Source organism: Lepisosteus oculatus, chromosome 9 (assembly GCF_040954835.1).
Source record: "Lepisosteus oculatus isolate fLepOcu1 chromosome 9, fLepOcu1.hap2, whole genome shotgun sequence".
Taxonomy (NCBI): Eukaryota; Metazoa; Chordata; class Actinopteri; order Semionotiformes; family Lepisosteidae; genus Lepisosteus; species Lepisosteus oculatus.
In genome coordinates this window covers 42,576,408-42,595,158 of record NC_090704.1, presented here as the reverse complement: position 1 = coordinate 42,595,158, position 18,751 = coordinate 42,576,408, and the positions used below count along the sequence as shown (strand labels likewise).

Below are 18,751 nucleotides of genomic sequence, written 5' to 3'. Positions count from 1 at the left end.
TCTATTCAAAAGATGTAATTACCTGGTCAGAACTGTACTGTACTGTCAAACCTACACTGCTTTTACTACTGCAAAAAAGCCAAACAATGAGTAATGGGCCTTTAAAGTCCTTTTCATATGCTTATTACAAAAATCACTCAACATGATAACTTCATAGTATAAGACATTTTCTTCCAGTTCTAGGTAGAAATTGTATAATATTGTACACCAAAAAAGGCAAGCCTTTACTTAAGGGTGTAAGTCCATTTTTAAGAGAAACTCCTTGGCCTGTTTGTTTTGAAGGATGAGCTCTTCAATTGAAGAAGTACACAAGCTAAGCAAGACAGGAGAACATAGAGTAAGAGCTGGTGTTAGCAGCCCCAGTGTGGCTAAGGAACCCAGATTGTCTCCCAGGGATTCTCTGCATTAATCATAGCATCAAACAGTAATCAGACACAGGCTTTGGCTAAGGAGCTTGGGGATTTGAATGCAAATGAAAATCATGGCTAATTTATTGGAAATTATCAGTTCCCGGATACAGCTAGTGCCTGTGAAGGATGTCTGATAAATAGACTGGGCTCTTGAGACCTCTGCACTTCATCTTTGAACTTACTGCAGATCAAATCCTGGCAAGTGTTTAAAATGATTAATACCATTTATCAGTCTAATAACAGTTTTGGGGTGGAGTTTCATCTACTGTACATGATAAATTCCTGGTAAGGCCAGGTGGGTCCCTGTGTATAGGAACAAAAGGATATGACCTACCAAAAGACAGCAGAACATTTTAAACAGATAAGAATGCAAAAAAAAAACCAATGCAGTTGACAGTTCTTAATTCTGAAATGTTCCTTTGGGTTATTCAAACTCGACACTGGATATCAGGACTTCACACACAGCTACATCTCAAGCCAACACTTACTCAATTGCTACAAAACCGCACTGAAACCACTCAGCTAATTGTCACTCCAATCCTGGGAGAAGTGAAGAAATTGCAAAGCTGTAGGTTTTCAGGCTCCCCTGGCACCTGGCTGTGTCTCCGTGTCTGACGTGCGGAGAGACCCAAGAGCTCACAGCCACAAATTGCACATTCTCACTTTGGCCCTGTATATGCAAGTACCAGGTGAAACGAAGCAAGTACGCACAGATCTTAATTAGTATGAATTGCAGCTGAATGCTTTTGAGGATAGTCTACGCAGTTAAGGCAGGAAAAAAAGGAGACGCACAAGAAACCAGGAAGGCGTGCAGTTGCCCAGTAGGCTCATAATTCAAGGCTAGACTGAATCATAGAGGTTTTGATTTTGTAATGATTTATGATCACCTCAATGAACGTCCATCTGCCATAGTGATTATCTTTGGAGGAGCCTTTTACACTTCAGGGAACTTAGATGCTGCTACGAATAGGGTCTCTATTTACACAAGTATGTGCATTTTTTAATGTATTGAACTGAAGTCTTAGCACATCCCTGCTTCCTGTATGAGAACCTGTGCAACTAGCACACATGAATCTGAAGGTCTGCTGAAGGGATAGCACTTCCTGTCCAAGATTTTGGGCAGCTTAGACACTTGCCTGGCATGTGAACACAGTGAATACTGTAGCTTTACTGCAATATCCGATTTTGGAATGAATAATTAGTGAACATATGAAAAAAAGGAAAGCCCACATTATGACAAAAATAAACATGCACTGCAAGGCTTTATTGCTCAGAAACAGATACAGGAAAGTTAACACTGAATACACTTTACCTGATCTGACTTACTAAACGTAGAGGCAAAATAAAAACCAGACCAAGCAGATTTTGACAAAAGATTCTAAAAAAAGAAACATAGCTGTATTATGCAGACCCATATTTTTATTAAACACAGTTTGGTCTATTCATCTCTTTTCAGACTAAGCAGAGATGCTGAAATAGGTCAGATTGAATGAAATACCAGAACCTTTGATAAAAATAATAGTCAAATAAATCAGGACCACATCTCTTCTTTAAGAAGTCTTGAAATTCCTCTCCCCAAGGTGAAGGCTTGAGGTTTTAGTTTAGAAACAAGGATCACTATCTATTATCGTGTATGACGTACAGACTGAGGAGCGATTGGGGCTATCTGTGCATTACAGCTCCCATACTTAATTTCTTACTGCTGCCCACTGCCCAGAGCTCACCTACGTACAGTAGCAGTTAGGGGCACAGTGGGTTGCCCATTATGATAATATAAGACTATCTGATTGCAATACCTTTTGTGCTGACATCCCCTGCTCTCTGCCCACACAGGAGTACAACCCTGAAGGCTGGAAAGGAATCCTGAACATGGTCGCTCAGGCTTCCAGCATTATTACAATAGATATTCATCCATTTATGAAAATGAAAAGAACCAGTGAAAAAACCTAATTACAGCCCCAGAGCTTCTCTGAAGAACAGCAACGTTTTTTTAATAAAAGCACATTTATAAAAATGCCACTCTGAACGACAGTATAAAGATTCTTCCCTATTCAGTTTACTGCTGAGAGGATTACTTAAGTAACCATTAAAAAAAGGAATGAAATGCAGCCTCCTATGATGAAACACCAGCACAGCTTAGGTAGCCTGTTCACATAACACCATACATTCATTTCTTTGTGAAATCGGAAATACAAAATACTCAAAAAGGTATCCTCTTGTCCCTGAAAGCCCACAGTGAGCCGAGGAGACTGCAGGACACTATGGGTCCCCATTATTCAGCAGCCACATGACGCCTCGAGGGCAGTCTATAAAGGGGAGATGGCAGTGGGGGGTAATACAGTCAAACCTTCCTGCAGCGGTCCAGTCTGGTACACCGCAGGCAGCACACCTGACTGAGGGCAGTTCTGAAACTCGGACATTGATACAGGGATGATACCAATTTACAAATCCCATTTGACTCGGAGCTGTAAGCAAAACTATGAACACGCCCCAGATGGAAAATGTAAAATCCATTAGCCAGTGATTAAGAGTTGGGCTGGAGCAAAAAAAAAGAAAAAAAAAGAAGACTGATCCTCAAGGGCTAGGGCTGGAAACCATTGGAATACAGGATGGGGAAGGATGTTTCCTCACTGAACATTAAACTACATCTCTGCCACAGGCTGTGTAGCAGAATCTTTGTAGATGCTGGGAGAAGGAGCAGACACCAGCCAAGAAGCCAAGCGGTCAGTCATTCACTGCATGGATCGTCACTAGGGGGGGTTGATTGACTATCATTCATCACCTTTCACAGGCTGGAGTCTACGAACTGCAATGGGCTTTTTATAGTCACTCAGCTAATGGCACGGTTAAGGGTCTGGCCACAAAAATAAGAAACGCTCATTCATAGCTGTACAGACAATGAACCACAGAGCTCCCCAAGCTTACCTGCATCTCCTTGTCCCCGTACTTCTGTGGGTTCTTACTACCCTGGCTCTTCCTACGCAGCTTCTTCAGCTCGGCCTGGCATTTCTCCAGAGACTCCCCTTTGCTCTTGTGCTCCATCTGGTACTTCTTCAGAGCTGCCTGCGGGGGCAGCAGAGTGACACATGGGGGGGGGGATGATGAGACAGCTCTACACATGCACCAGCAAGGGAAATGCAGCAACAGCAGGATCGCGGCACCTGCAGCACATCTACCGAAGTGAAAATAATGGTTTTCAAATCGTCTCTCAGTCCCCTAGTACTGCAATGCTTTTCCTGTCTGATGTCACTATTTGTGAAGAACTCCACAGCATTTCTCAGGTCAGTACAATAAAAGTACATGAATCTCATCAAACATTCCCATTCCTTTATTTTATGAAGGAATCAAAGCACAGTGAATAGAGATTTCCAACAATATACTGAAAATACCAAAGATAAAGACAGCTGCTTAAAATGAGCTCCAGGGGAATAAGATCAGTCATTAATGATCATTGGCTGTCATTTCAAACAAGCTTTGTGCAGTGTAGTTCAGACAATGGCCTGCATTGTACAGAGACAGCAATATCCTTAAGGCTCAGCAAATGTTAGAGTCAAAAACAATATCCTGGAATAAAAATAAAATGTTCATTATGATAAAGACCTCCTTGTACATATTGAAATTAGCCCTGATTTACTCAGGGGGACACAGCATAATTAAAAAGGAGCTGATCCATAAAAACAGATAATTTTGTTACTGGCCTTTTTAACAAGAAGAATTAACAAAAAAGTGGCCTTTTCTTTTCTCCCCAAAGAATAAAAATCAGGCCACAGACTTTGTGTAGAAATAATGATCTAATGCGAGCTTTATTCACTTAGGGATAACAGAGAGAACATCTGTGCAACGTCAATTCCAAAAACGTTGTTCCCCGCAGAACAAAGTGTCAGCCTTGACACACAAAGAAATAATCTGGCATGTGATTGGAGACTGTTAATACTGTATCTATCCAGAGGGCAGGTACACTGCAGATTAACTGTACGTATCCGATAGATGAGAAACTCATGTTGCTGGAGATTGACTATGTAGCTCAAGATCAGAGCTGCAGTGGAGGATCATGGTTCAATTGTCAAACATTTAGCATTCCAACCAAGGTACTTAATGCAAATAAATGCTAAAATGGCTTAGCAAACATATCTGGACGCAAGTGAAAGATAGGGCAAATTCATTTACAACCTTGAACAAGCCAGTGGCCCTTATTTTAAATTTATGGGAATCATACAAAAATAGCCTCATCTGGAGTGCAGGAACAAAACACGGACTGATGATTTAACCATTAAATGCCATTAAGACCTCTGGCAGTGTTAACATCAGAAACTCCTGCAAAAGTAATGCAGGTGTCCAAGTGGGGAACGCCGTCTTCCAGTGAAGAGAAGGGCAGATATGCAACCAGGCTTCGGCAAGCAGTTTGGAGTGCATGACAAGGAGCAATATGGTACACTCACACTCAAGTATCTGGCATCCAGCTCCACCTTCTTTTCCAGCTCGGTGAGGAGCTCGTTGTGAAAGGATTTCAACTGTAAGAGAGAAACGCAAGGGTTTAAAAAAAACTGCCGTTGCGGGAAATTTGAGGGCTGTTACTTTTAACAGTGTGTCACAAAACTGGACCGTTGCGTAAAAAAAAAATGTACTGTAAATATCACATGGATTGGCTCCCGTCCACAGTCAGCAGTTGGAGTTTGAGACACTCCAGTATAAACATGTCGTCATCCGGAATGCTTTATTCTGCTGCCTGAGAGCTCACGCACACACCCAAACAAGACAAAGGTGTACAGCCACACAGGAGTGTGGATCACTTCAGAAACCTCACAAGCACAGGGGTAGACATCACTCAGCTCAGCCACCATTTAAATGCCATTCAACAGGTTTCAGAAAATTGATCAATAAGGGCTAACTGCCAATCACTGATCGTGCAAGAGCTCCCCAAGGTAAGCTGCGGCTCCTATGCAAAGCAGCTTTTGAAGATTAGAAACAAAAACTCCCCCCCACCCCCACACAGGCCAGCCAAAGGGAAGTTTCGAAAGAAGTTTTATACCATTTCCCTTGTACAGAAAGACTGAAATCTTCTTTTCCTTTTGGTTATTCAATCACAGCTTGGGGTGCTGACTATCTTCCTCCCTACGGGAACAATCTAAACGCCAGTGTCCATTGTTTCACTCCCCTTTATGTCTGTGTCACATTTTTAAACCGGACACTCTGCCCCTTCCTCTGACAGGCGGTGGAAAAGGGAGCAGAGTGGGGGTTTCAGCCTCGGGTCCGCCACATGAAATATTACTGGAGGTACACTGAATGGAAAGTTCAAAGGTGAAGTTACGATGAGCAGTGCAGAGCTCTCAAACTGCCCAAATGCAGAAAGCACCCTCTTCAGTTCCTGTCCCTGGCTTGTTACTCTTAACACTCATGTGGGCACAATCATCTAATCTGCCATGCTTGAAAAATGCCAGTTAATCCAAAATGAGAAAGGGACAACAATTAAGTCAGTGAAGGTTGTTAGAAAATACATTGCAGGAAAATAGTGCAAATCTCTACAATGTCACAGTGAACACCATAAGTGGAGGGAGCGATTCAGTTTCCAGGTCTAGTGCTGCCTAGTGAGGTTATCATGGGCTAACAGTCCTCCTGGCCAGCTTCTGCCGTGAATTAAGGGTTCCACGCAAGACAAAAGTAAAAAAGAACGATACCCACCATCTCTTCTAGCTGCATCTGAATTTGGCGGTGGACCTCGGCCATTTGAAACAGCACGTCCCCTGGAAGAACAGGAAATGACACAAAATAGGAAGAGAGAAAAAGAAGGGGATTAAATCTTCATGGCTCCAAAGACCCACAACGTGCAAGACCATGCAGCCAACAAGACATGGCAGACAGGCGTCGGGAAGCGAGGATGGACGGGATGGAGCGATTGTCAAGTCACGAGAGAAATAAAACAGACATAAAAAACGCCAACAAAAGATCAAACAGAATGGAGAAAAACAGAAACCAAGGAAGAAAGAAACCAATTAAAGGAATAAAAAAAAAACTAAAGTAAATCAAAATCTAAAAAATTTAATAAAGTGTTTTTAATTATTCTCCAAGCTTAATTAAGAGTCATAAAATTGCTGGATATTGAGGAAAGGGATTTTTTTTTGTTTTTTTAAATTATGAGAGAACAGAACACAGCAAAATTCAAAACTAAAGAAGAAAAGTAAAGAAAACATAAGAAAAAAAAACAAACGGTGAGTCATGCAGCAGGGGAAATGCATTTTAAGATACCTACATGCTGCCTCTTCTGAATATGCAATGCATTGTAAAAAAGGAACAAAAGATCTAGATTGAGCAAAGAACGGAAGTAAAAAGACCTCGAGAGACAGTGAGAAAAAACTACCCAAGAATAATGAGACACACAGAGTTTCTTCAACTCAGTCAAACCCCTTCATTAAGAACCAGAGAGGTCCTCCTCAAATGTGCTCAGGGCCTGTCTTAAAAGTACAGAGTTGGGAGACCAAGCCAGCAATGTGCAGGCAAAATGTCATGGCAGTCTGGATTTGGGTGCTAGGGATTCATTATTTCCTGAAGGGCTACAGAGACACCCTCTGGCCCCGGTTGAGAGGAATGACCCAATGTCTGCAGGATATTGGCTGGATATCAACTCTGACAAGCGATGAGAGCAGAGAGATTTGGGGAGACATCCGTGGAGGCTTTTGAGCAGCTTGGAAAGTTGGAACCAGGAAATGCTAGCATACCAGTGTGGACTGTGGGAAAGCAGCCATACAGGGGATACAGCGTTGATCTGAAGAGATGGGGGTGAGTAACGTGACCTCACTTTAAGAGCTCTAGGCCTCGGAAGTAGCTCAACAAGGAGAAAACTCAATGGGAACTGGAACACTTCTAATGAGTCATCCTAAAGTGAATTAAGAAACACACCGTGTACGTGTCTGAACATCTTTTCCGGCGGAACCTGCAACAAGCCAGGTTTTCTAGACTGAAGGGAGCTTATTTAATTAAATCACAGGGGAGAAGGACTTTAAGAAGTGCTGAGGGCATCGACATAAGATTTGGGAAAACAGCTCAGCCAAATTCGATAACGAGAAAGAGGATTTTTCTTTTTCACTTCAGACAGCATGGAGAGAGGATTGTTCAGCCCTGTCTGAGTTCTTACTAACGAGGTTTTGACTGGATTTCATTTCATTAAAACACTATGTAATGCAAACTGTTACACACAGATGGGAGTTTATCTCGGTAGAGAACATTGTTAGCTGCATACAATATAGACCGTAACCACAACAACTTTCAAAAGATAACAGGTTTTATTTTTCACACAAAAAAACATTTATGCTCCAACTACAATGAAAGTGCAGTTTGAACCCCACTGGGACCGCATACACCTGACTTGCATGTGAACCAATAGGTAAATGTTATATAAAGTGGTCCAGATAACAAGGATGGAATCCTAAAATCTATCATAAAAACTTTATGGAATTCTCAATGGGTTTTCCATAAATTCCTCTATATATGAATGAATTAATGTGCAGTACTGCACAGCAATTAGCACTCTGCAAATTTCAAATGCTGCACTCTCTTTATTGTTGGTTTGCATATAGGTTGAAATGACACCTCCCCTCCCCACCACACCCTCATTTACCAGCTACCCCTTCCCCCACCCCAGCTCCCAGAATGCCCTGTGGCGAGTTGATTGACTTAAAGAGGAAGACCAAAACCTTTCAAATTTCATTAAGGTCATCTCTGCTTGGATTTGAAAACATCATTAGCAATAGATCAATTGTTATGCAAGAATTCCAAAGATATTTTGTTTGTAGTAAATAAGGAGGGGGAAAAAAAACTAACCCCAAACAGACAGCAGCAGCAAGGCAGACAGGACAAACTACAATCAAAATGTTGTGTCGCTGTGGAACTAGTTACTTTGCCTCTCTCTTTGGTCTCATCAGTTCAAAGACAATATGTCCTAGAACATAATATTCTAGTCTGTCTGAGGCTCTATAAAGCTTGTTGTTCTTTTTTGCTAACTCCCCTAAGGAAACAAATCTGCTTAGTACATACTGATGATCAGCACTGATCAGAACAGCTGCATCTGTGGCTTATAGAATAAAGCACTGTTGTCTGGTCTGAGCTGATGGATCAATCAAAGAATACACAATTCAGTCATCCGTAAAATCCATTAGTAGCCCAAAGATACCGATTTTGCTTTCTTTCCCCATCTCACGGGACAAAATTGCATCATTCCCATCATATTCTTTTGACAGTCAATTCCCCCCCAATTATTTTTCTATACCCACACAATTTGGAATCTTCAGTTCTGTGTTTTTCAAGTCTCGGCTCATGGTTCTGAAACCCAGCTACCAACACGCTTGGGGAAAAATGAGGAAGGTTTGGCCTACTGTCACGCTCATGGTCGAGCCACATGGTGGGATGTGCACACCCACATTGGAAGTTCAGTGACAAATGCAGGAGGGGGGTGGCACTCTTCCATGACACCACAAGCCTGGAGGCACACAGGAAGCTCCCAGGGCATTGCCACGAGTCTTGATTGAGCGCCGAAGAGGTTAGGATGGGATTAGTCAGTCATTCAAGTGTGCACCAGGACATGGGGAATCCCAGGCGACCAGCGACATGACCCAGACTCAAACCCTGTTATGTGCTCAGGCAAGCACCTTTGTTGGATGAGACACTTGGAGTCTTCCACTGGGATTATATATTTAAGGAAATGGCAAATCCTGATTATTGGATCCAATCAAGCTCATATGAGAAGGAAGATACTGTATTGTTCACATTCACCAAAATAAAAAAAGTCTAAGAGGCTTCAACCTCAAAGTCACATTCACAAGCGCTGTGCAGTTCTAACAAACACTATAATATTAACAAATGAGATCATGCAACAGCCGATGACTACAGCATGCTTTCCACTGGATAGTGTGCAGTTATTTGAAAACAGCAAAGGCAAGCAATTTATCAGTGAGCAAGAGCAGGCGGGCCCGAGGAGTACAAAAGCCACCAGCTGGTACTCAGACAGGCCTGTTTGATCAGTAACCTCTGGCTGAAAAAAAAAAAGAGGCTTGTTCTAACACCTGCCGGTGAACAGATTGACAAACCAATTAGGAGAGAGGGGAAAAAAAAAGACAAAAATAAAAATTGGCTTGCTTTGGTTTGCTTTGCAATGTGCTGAATTAAAGGTTTCCAAGCGATGCTGTGAGAGCCACTTCAGTGAAGACCAGGGGCTTTGGCCTTGGTTTTGAGACTGTTGAGCATGTTGCAGGACTCTCCTTGCTAAGATATCAAGTGGTCTCATGTCCCGAGAAACCCCAGCTTGCTCCCTAAGGACTCACTAAACTGATTTTCAAAGGCTTTCATGCTAATCAGCATGGTCCACAAACAGCATGATTTGACCTCTCCCCGGGTGTAAATCCTATCTTAATGCAACAGGGGAGTCCGTCAGTCTTTAACAGCTGCTGAACAGAATGATGTCATCTGTTCACGATCCCACTAGAACCGACACTTAGCCTTTTTTGAATACTTTTGCAATCCTTATGGGAAATCCCAAGAACAAATTCCTAGGAAATAAAGGGGATTGAACTAAACCCAAATTCAATACTGCACTCTTCCTCTCTGACAGGGAAAGTCAAGGTTGGTATTTTCTCGCTTGAATTCAGGTCTTTAATTAGTGCAAGGACACCCTACTGCCTTTGGAAAAAAGCCTATTGCCACTAGGTCCTTCTTTACAGCACTGAGGGCAAGCTACCAAATACTTGTGTTATACTGTATAAACACAAAATAAAATACAGAAAAAGTTATACTAAAAAACAATTGATCAAGGTTGTGGGCAACCTTGATTACTCCTCTGAGAAAGAGTTAATAGTTTAGGGATCAGGGCCGTTTGTGTTGTGTTTCTTCTTTGCGGTGTCCCAAGCACAAAAATGATCCCTGCTCCACCTCACCAAACTGAGGTGTCGGCTAAGAAATCTCTGAAATACCTTTAGTTTCATTGGAAACACAACCAGGCCAGGTCCTTTATTTTTTTAATACAGTTTAGTAAGGAAGCTAATGAAAAAAATCTTATTTCCATGACAGCCAGTTCATCAGTATTTATTCTTTCCATTTTTCTAGAAGGCCCTGAACCACAAACCTCAGTCCTCCAGTAATACATCTGGGCAGTTCAGCATGAACCCACCACCCAGTGACCCTCAATGAGGACACTCCAGGTACAGAGGGCTTCTAAAGCTCACAACACTTAATCAGTGAAAAACAGCATGCAGGTTTTCAGACATCTATTTCTATCCCTAGGGACCCAGCCTGCTGGCCTTAAAAAAAACTCCACACTAGTTCAGAACCTTGGAAAGGGTGTTGATAGAGACCTGATGTGCTTGTATTTGAAACTGTAACTGTTTAATTAAAGCCCATCACCCATCCCCATTTTGCATACTTGAGAAAAAGTATAATTTACACATCCAGACAACACTTTATACTGGAGAACAAGCTTCCAGTCCCGTCAGGAACGTGCTGGGAAATGAGCAAGCTTGCAGCAGTAAGGAGAGTGCAGATTAGATTGTATTGTAGTTCCTAAACCCATCCTCGATGCCTGCTAGACAGCACAGAGTAAGGCATTGTTATGCATGGAAAGATACGGAGAGAGATTGATATGCAAGGTGAGATATTAATATGCGATAGCAGTAGTTTGGTTGCCACCAGATTATCTATGAGAAGAAATTTATGGACACATGTATAGTAAGAGGGATGTAGAAGGAACCGAAGCATATACTAGAGAAGTGTCCTTTGGAACTCGCTGAAAGTTACTTCCTCAGGGAGCTTTGTTAAAGGACCCCCCTCTCCACTACCAAATCAGTACACTGAACAGCTTTCTATTATTTGTTTTCAATGTTTTTCCATTTGGATGAAATGAAGTCTTCCCCATCTCAAAACCTGTTGGTAGATGCTGCCAGGGATTAAAATTAAACGCTCAAGAAGTCCCTTTCAGAGTGAGAGAGCAGGCAGGGGGAGTGGGGTTGAGACTGTGAAAAGAAAGCATCTCCCAACACAGACAGAACATTGTGTATTTTTCTAATTAGATCAGGCCGGGGTGTTAATGCGCGTGACTGCAAGATAGCTTTCGTGCTAATGGTGTGAATCCATGGACACAGATTACAATCCTGACAGCTTGTCTTATTGACTCCAGAAAATACAGTCCTCCACATTGTCTGAACCACTGACGCATTACATTAGCAGTGTAATCCAAGGATCTGTGACCGGCGAAGGGTTGTAAATAAAGTTATTTAAACAGACTGGTGAGAAGTTCATAGAAGAGGGAGAAACGGGGCCAATTGGGTGTGCCATAACAATTTTATATAGACTAAATACACTGTATATATTAGGGAGACAAGATAATTCAGCTTCTAGGTAGAGATCTTCAGAAGTCTAGGCAGTGTCTAGAATAACCCACCCCATCACACTGTTAAAGATGAACATACTGTACAAGACCTTTCAAGAAAGAACTAAATGAGATCAATAAGCCACTAGTGGCAATGTGTGCAAGATTTACTCAATCTCTTATGAAACAGAAGAAAATTTAAAATTAAAAGGTAAGAGACATTGCCCCCCCCCGCCATCCTAGCATTGTCAGAGGACAGCAAACGAGATGGAATCAAGAGAACATGATTCTTGTTACCATATCTGGGCTGAATGTGAATGAAGTTAGTCCACGAACTTTAGTTCAGGTTAGAAGATCACTTTTGTTCTAGTCGTCCCAAACTGCAGATGTTCAGTAAAGAAAGCAGGAATTGGTTCCAAGCTAACAGCATGCACCACAGCATAAGAACATCAGACAGGATCACAAAAGAGAGGATTTGATCCATCCACCCCATGTGGTTAATAACTGGTTTGAGGTTTCACCCAGCTATCTCAAGCAGTCAGGGTATTGGCCTTGACAACATAGCAGGATAGCCTTTTCTTGGCACTCAGATGAAGTGGAGAACGAAGATGCGAAGCTTGATTTAGTTGGAAATGATATGGAAGAACAGTGTCACAATATCCACAATCATCAGTACTCAATCCATCATCAAGAAGACCAGTGGAAGTGGGAGAGTGAGGGGTGGAAAATAAGTAGCAGCCCTCTTGTATAAGAAAGTCCCTGAGACGAAAAGATGATGCAAAGTTCACTCTTCTTGCTAATACAAATGAAGATGAGAAAATACACATCTGCTCCTGCAGAACAAATTTATACAGAAAATGCTGCACCCACTCATGAAGTGCAGCATTTCGTGTCCCTTCTGTGTGTGTGTGGCTTTAGAGCTTAAGTGGTACTGTGGATGGTAGAGTCTGTGAACTACAGTGAAATCCATAGAGTGGGCAAGAGAATTGGCACAACAGCTGTTGGAAACGGACGGGAGTGTACAGGCACCACTGCAGCCTTCTTCCATTTCCCCAAAGGAAAGAAACTATTATCTCATTTTTCTGTTCTCATTAAAGGCACAAGTGTATGGGGTGTTAAAAGCTATTCATAGATGGGACCAATTTGGCTAATTGCATGGAAACACCATCCCAGAGAAGGGAGGAGGGATTGGTCAAGATGCCTCCAGAAATGTCCCCTTGACATTCCTAAAACTAGACATATAATAAAGAAAATCCTGTTGTAATTAACTGTCTGATATTGCCCTTAGGGAAAGGAGGCCCATGCTACAAAACAGCATACTAAATATTTCTTGCTACAATTTTTTGTGTTTGTAAAGCAATGACAAGGGAGGAAATTGCTTATTTACACTTCCCATAGTACAACATACTCAGGTAATGTCTCTGTCAGCACAGAGAACTGGTGATAAGCTTGACAGGCAAGTAAAATATGAGGAAATAAGTGTTCAAAACAAAAAATGTTTTTAATAAAATCCCCGTTAGACCAGTATATTTACTTTCTTGGAACAAACTCCATGTTTCTCACTAAGATTTGATAACTGGATAATCAGACAATTGGATTCAGTTTCACAATAAGAGCAACCTCCAGATGAGATGTTAATTATCCAGTAGCCAAAGATTAATGCTCTTCTGTGTCCCGTTTAGCATCCTACTTATCAGTATTTATCTTTACACATTTTCAATAATAAGTAGAGGATAATTGCACACTGGAAAATAAAATATTGACTTAACCACGACTTGCTCTTTTGGTACACTAATACAGCCCCCAACTCAAATCATTTTAAATATAAAAGCCTTAAAGCACTAGCAAGCAAAGCCGGGCTTGGTTAGTACTGGGATGGAGGTTCTCTACAAGCTGTGTTTGAGGACAAGTCAGTGGCCATATTGTACATCCCTCTGGGCCAGAATTTCCAAATTAATATCCTACTGTGGTGGTGCCGTCCCTTGGAGGAGATATTAAAGCACAATCCCGGCTACTTGAGCATTAAACATCTCAAGGCAGTGTTTGCAAGACCAGGAGTGTTAAGAAAGGAAAAAAAAGAGTCATGAAAACTAAGGAGCTGAACTAGTAGGCACCATGATCTTCTCTGAATGAGCAAGTGTCTTGAAAAACTTCAAAATATGGTGACAGAGGACACTCAGGTGAGTACTGCAGTTCAGAGAATCATGACGTCTATACACAAGTCACTTATTTAAAAAAAAGGCAGCAACAGCTTGAAAAAAATGAAAATTCAATTAAAAGAAATACTGAAAAGTTAATTTAAAAAAGGCTTTTCATTGCATCCCAGTGGCTGCTTCTTAGCTTACAAGATGTTAATCTTTATGCTTGTGAAATGGAAAAAAGCAGTAGAAACTGAAATGGAGTACATTTTATTCATACCACTGAGCCCTATATCTTCCTGAAGAAAGGCAGAGTTTTTAAGAACACGCCGGGTCTCTCTAGGTATCCTTTGCTGATGAACACTTATGGTCCGAACTAAAAAGAAAAACACTAACCAAACATGATCAGTGGCTAAACCAGAGCTGACAGCTGATCACAATGCCGATATGGCCACAGTTAGCTGGTTCAGATCTTTGGTTTAGCCTTTAAACAACTGAGACTGGGATTCCCTTAATGGCAGGGCACAGGTGATCAAGGCTGGGAAAGTTCATTGCTAGGTGGTTTATCTTCAGCTTGACTACACCTTGCTAGCTCTGTCACCGGCAGACTCCCAGGTGTTAAAGGGAAGTGAACTGACTGATCGTCCGTATTTCTGTCCGAGCACTAACCACAGCATGGTTAACCCTTTTCATGCTGGCATGAAGGATCCAGAAGTGAGATGGTATTGAACAATAAAGGCATTCCATAAATAAGGGAAAGCACAAAATAAGCAGCCTTCAAAATTATTTTAAAAAAAAAAGACCGCGGTTGTTACAGGATATACGGCTGATCAGTCTCCTCTATCGACAAAGGACACAGAGGACGTGAAAGCCGCTTCCTCTGAAAATCTGGTGCAAGATTTGATCCTAATGCGACAGTTTAATTTCACAAAAAACAAGTCCTCTCGGATGGCTGCAGGGAGCATTTCTGATGACATAAGCACAGGGAGATCTGTCGAGCGTCACCCGTGTCCTCTGCGAGGAGTGGCAGGAACTCTTGACAGGGAAATCACTCTCCGACACCGAGCAGGGGTGCAAAGGCTGTGTGGGAGGGTGTCAGAGCCGGGAGCTGGGTGGCGGGAAGCTTATTTTAAATCTTCACACTTCCCATTTTAGATGCTAATGAAGTCGAAGGAGAGGGGATACAGCTGAGCGAGCCACAATTTTTCACAGGCACATTACAGCATCAAGTAGAGATCTACAAATAAGGGCTTTTTTATATTTAGTTCGTTTCCCCCCCCCTCTCTCTCTCTCATGCAGGAACCAGCCCAGTTAAGGCATGCGTTTGATCTATTTTCATTGCAGCGAGCAGCACATCGTGTCTAATCCCCGAGCTGGTTCCTTCTCCCACTTCCATCCGGGGGTGTATGAAGTGAGGGGGTGCTTGCTGCCTGCTGCAGTGACGGAGGCGAATTCACTTTATTTTAGAGGGGAAAAAAAAAGTATTCAGAACTTGTGCAGCCTATTTTGAGGCAGCTACGTAATGAAACAAAAAAAGTTGTGCTTTTTAGGAAAGGCCATTCTTCCTTTATCTCCTGAACACTTACTCCTTTGAGGTGCTTCGTCTTGAGACGTTGGTTAGATCTTCTGCAATCTGAAACAGCATAGGAAAACTGGAGCTCAGACAGATGCAGATCCAGAAAAGACCACTCCCATTCTGACAAATTTTCGTGAATGTACGGGGTCACTCAGTCACTTGGCTTTTTTGAAAAAATATTCAAAAATTCTCCCATGGGCTACAGCGGCACAAACCAGGAGATATGATGGCCTTAGGAAAGTACCACCTGCCTTCTGGACACCCCTGCTATTTTAAAACCTGGAGTTTGCAGTTACAAGTAGAGTCGTTTATAGGTTTACCCAATTGTGTTGCTCCATGGTACAGAGCTTTCACAATCTGGCCATTTGAACACCAACCAACCAACTTTACAAGCATCCTAAAGACAGATCATTCGAAAGTGTACTATATTCATTTTACTTCCTGCCGCCCCTGGATTTCAATTAAAGGACAGAGCGCTCCAAGTTCAAGCCTTTTAGATTGTTCCAGTGTGCAAGCAATGCAGAGAAGAAAGCTGGTGACTGGGAAGCGGACCAGTGACCAAAAACCATCTGTTCCCATCCCGGAGCTCCGTCAGAGCACAGTCAATTGAGAAACGGGCACTGCTCCGAGTGAGGAGTCAGGATCGACGGCACTCAAGTCCATGTGCCGCCCCACATCAGGAGCTGGCTTCCAGAAACGAGGAGTGCCGGACACGAGAGTGCAGAGCAGGAACAGTGGGTTATGCAAGTCAGTGCTTGTGGCGTCTGAGTAAGAAGCACACTGATGCATGCGAGAATGTGTGTGTGAGACTATCGCCGAGCCGCCACGCCATTTCCGTCGCGTGTAGGTGGAATTGCTCGCGACTGCTTCCCACGCTGTCCCCCCCCCCCTTGGCTTAGTGCAAGGAGGCAAAAAAAGTCAAAAGCACAGAAATAGCTAAAGCTCTGCGACACTCGACAAAACAGCTCTTCCTGCCACATGCTGAGGTAATTACACACCGGAAAGGCTGTGTATTTAAGGCTGTGTACAAATGGATGGATTCTCAGGTTGTGGGGATTTCTTACACGCTTATTCTTCCTCCCCCCCGCATCACATGGGTATTTTAAAAGCTTCCTGTGGAGCAGTTGTCCCCTTGTCTTGTTTAAAGAGGCTGGCCACAACCCCTCATAGCCCCCCTCTGGTGTGGACAGGGGTTGGGCCGAGGACTTTTATTAGACACCCCCATTTCTTTTGGGGGTCTTGGTGCTGGGTAGGAGGCAGGAGGCTCAGCTTGCCAGAAAAGCTATTGCAGCAGGTAACTGTATTCTGCCAAGTCAAGAGTGTCATTGCATGCAAATACTCAACCCCTGCTGCTCTCCTGCTTTATTTGCTTCAGGGAGACTGAGGAGGACTCAACTCATGTGGGCTCATGGTGTAAATGATTGACTGCCACACTAAAACCTGATGGGGGGGACAATCCAGTGGGCAAGCAAACGAATGCTCCCTCTGTGATGCCACCGTCCCTGCCTGCTAACGGAATTAGATTAGCTGCCCACATAAGATCCCATTCGTCTTCTGAATGCAAAAGTCATTAGCCATCACAAGAGCAGCTTTCTAATTCGTTAGGCAGATTTGAAACAGCCTGGTCATTGCTGTGAGGAAAGATACAGTAATGTGTACATCAAGTTACGTAGGAAGGATATTTTCCTTTCTTGTTACAACGCTTAACAGCCATTAGGCACAAAGAAACTTCAGGCAAAAAAAAAAAGTTTCAAGAACAATAGATAGCAGTTTAAGGGATTAAAGTCCAATGCCTATCAGTGTCCAAATCCACCCCTATAATGGCGCTGGTTGTGCCCAAGTGATTAAGCATCCAGCAAGTCAGATTGTTTAACCTGAACTTCTGAAGATACCGCCTGTTCAAGCCTCATGACAGGTTTGACTCATTCCAATTAAGGTAATCAAGCCATGCTTGCTGGACAGATGATTTTATTAGACTCCAAAGAAAATTCCTAGAAGCAGGAAGCGCACCATTTCAGCAAATGGCCACCCACTGCGTCCGACTAATGCAGCTGTGTTTAGTGGGCATCGTGCATATTACCAAGTTCTGGAGAGCCTCTGCAGAATCAAGAGGCAGCATTCTCGGACACTGATAAAATTATGTTGCAAAGAAACAAGGCTCTCTCCTGTCTTATGATTTCCAGTAGGGACACACACAACTAGTCAAACAAAGGACCCTCTCTGTATTTCAAATTAGACTCATAGCGAGCATGATCTTGTGCCGGTTGCGGGTTTGATTGTGCCAGAGTGCAGATTTGTTTCAGGTCTGTTTTTCCCCAGAGCAGCAGTAGCGAGATGAAGGGTTCTCTGTCTGAGACACGTACTGTACACCTCCAGGCAATTCATCTTCTAAAGACCTTTGCACTCCATCTCCACATAGCCAGCCATTTATCAGGTGACACTGAGCAGCTGATATCAGAAGGCTCGTTTGCACATACTCAATGTAATGACGTTTGGCCATTTAAAACTAATTTTTTTAGAACTGGACCACCCAACCTCTGGTGCAATTTGCGTCCGTTTTAGTTATAGAATGGTCCTAAGATGGCAGAAGGTGTGTGCTTCAGAAACAAAAGCAATCAAGTCAGTCCGATTCGATACTACCTGCAAATGCCATGATTGTGGTATGCTTAAAAAAAAACTACAATGATGTTGAAGGTCATTCTGCTTCCTTCAAAACAATTTGGGGCGAAAATGTATTCTATCATGCATCTTAAAATGACACCTCCTTGCTCCTCTTGCCAACATGAGGAAACAAAACCAAACCCTTACTTTAGGTACTGGTAAATTTGCGACTACAGTGCAGCATGGGCCCAAGGGTGGCATTCTCACACAGACCACATTGTGCCAACCAATGTCACCCTCAGTAAGACCACCCTGCCTCTCTACCAATCACTGCTCAAGCAATTCAGACACCAAACTGAGACGGCGACTGTTCACCCACTCGGCTCACATAGCTAGCCAGTATAAGGCAGAAAACATCACTTTACCTCTTAAGATGTTGATTACTTTCTTGGCGTGCATCTACAGGGGTTGGGTTCGTTAATTATAAATAGCAACAGAATCCTACCCCAGATGGAAATATTTTGAACTTTACTTCAAGACAGTAATTTTGGGATGCTTTTCATTCCTATGAACTCCTAAGTCAAAATTGCATTAGCAAAAGAAAAAGCACCGCACACTATGAAAAACATTACTGTTACTAACCTGTATTTTCTCATGAACATATAGGCCTTTTTTGGTT

The 18,751-nt window shown here is 42.7% G+C and overlaps 1 protein-coding gene across 4 annotated transcripts in view; it reads right to left on the bottom strand.

The window, feature by feature from the left end:
- Positions 1-18,751, bottom strand: part of baiap2b (BAR/IMD domain containing adaptor protein 2b) — a 70,315-nt gene that overhangs the window by 27,048 nt on the left and 24,516 nt on the right. For all 4 annotated transcript variants that reach the window (XM_069194568.1, XM_069194567.1, XM_015356162.2 and 1 more), the window contains 3 exons: positions 6,090-6,151; positions 4,850-4,921; positions 3,336-3,473 (listed from right to left, as the gene is read on the bottom strand). In XM_069194568.1, the coding sequence (XP_069050669.1) occupies positions 3,336-3,473; positions 4,850-4,921; positions 6,090-6,151 (272 nt within the window). The remainder of the gene's footprint in view (positions 1-3,335; positions 3,474-4,849; positions 4,922-6,089; positions 6,152-18,751) is intronic.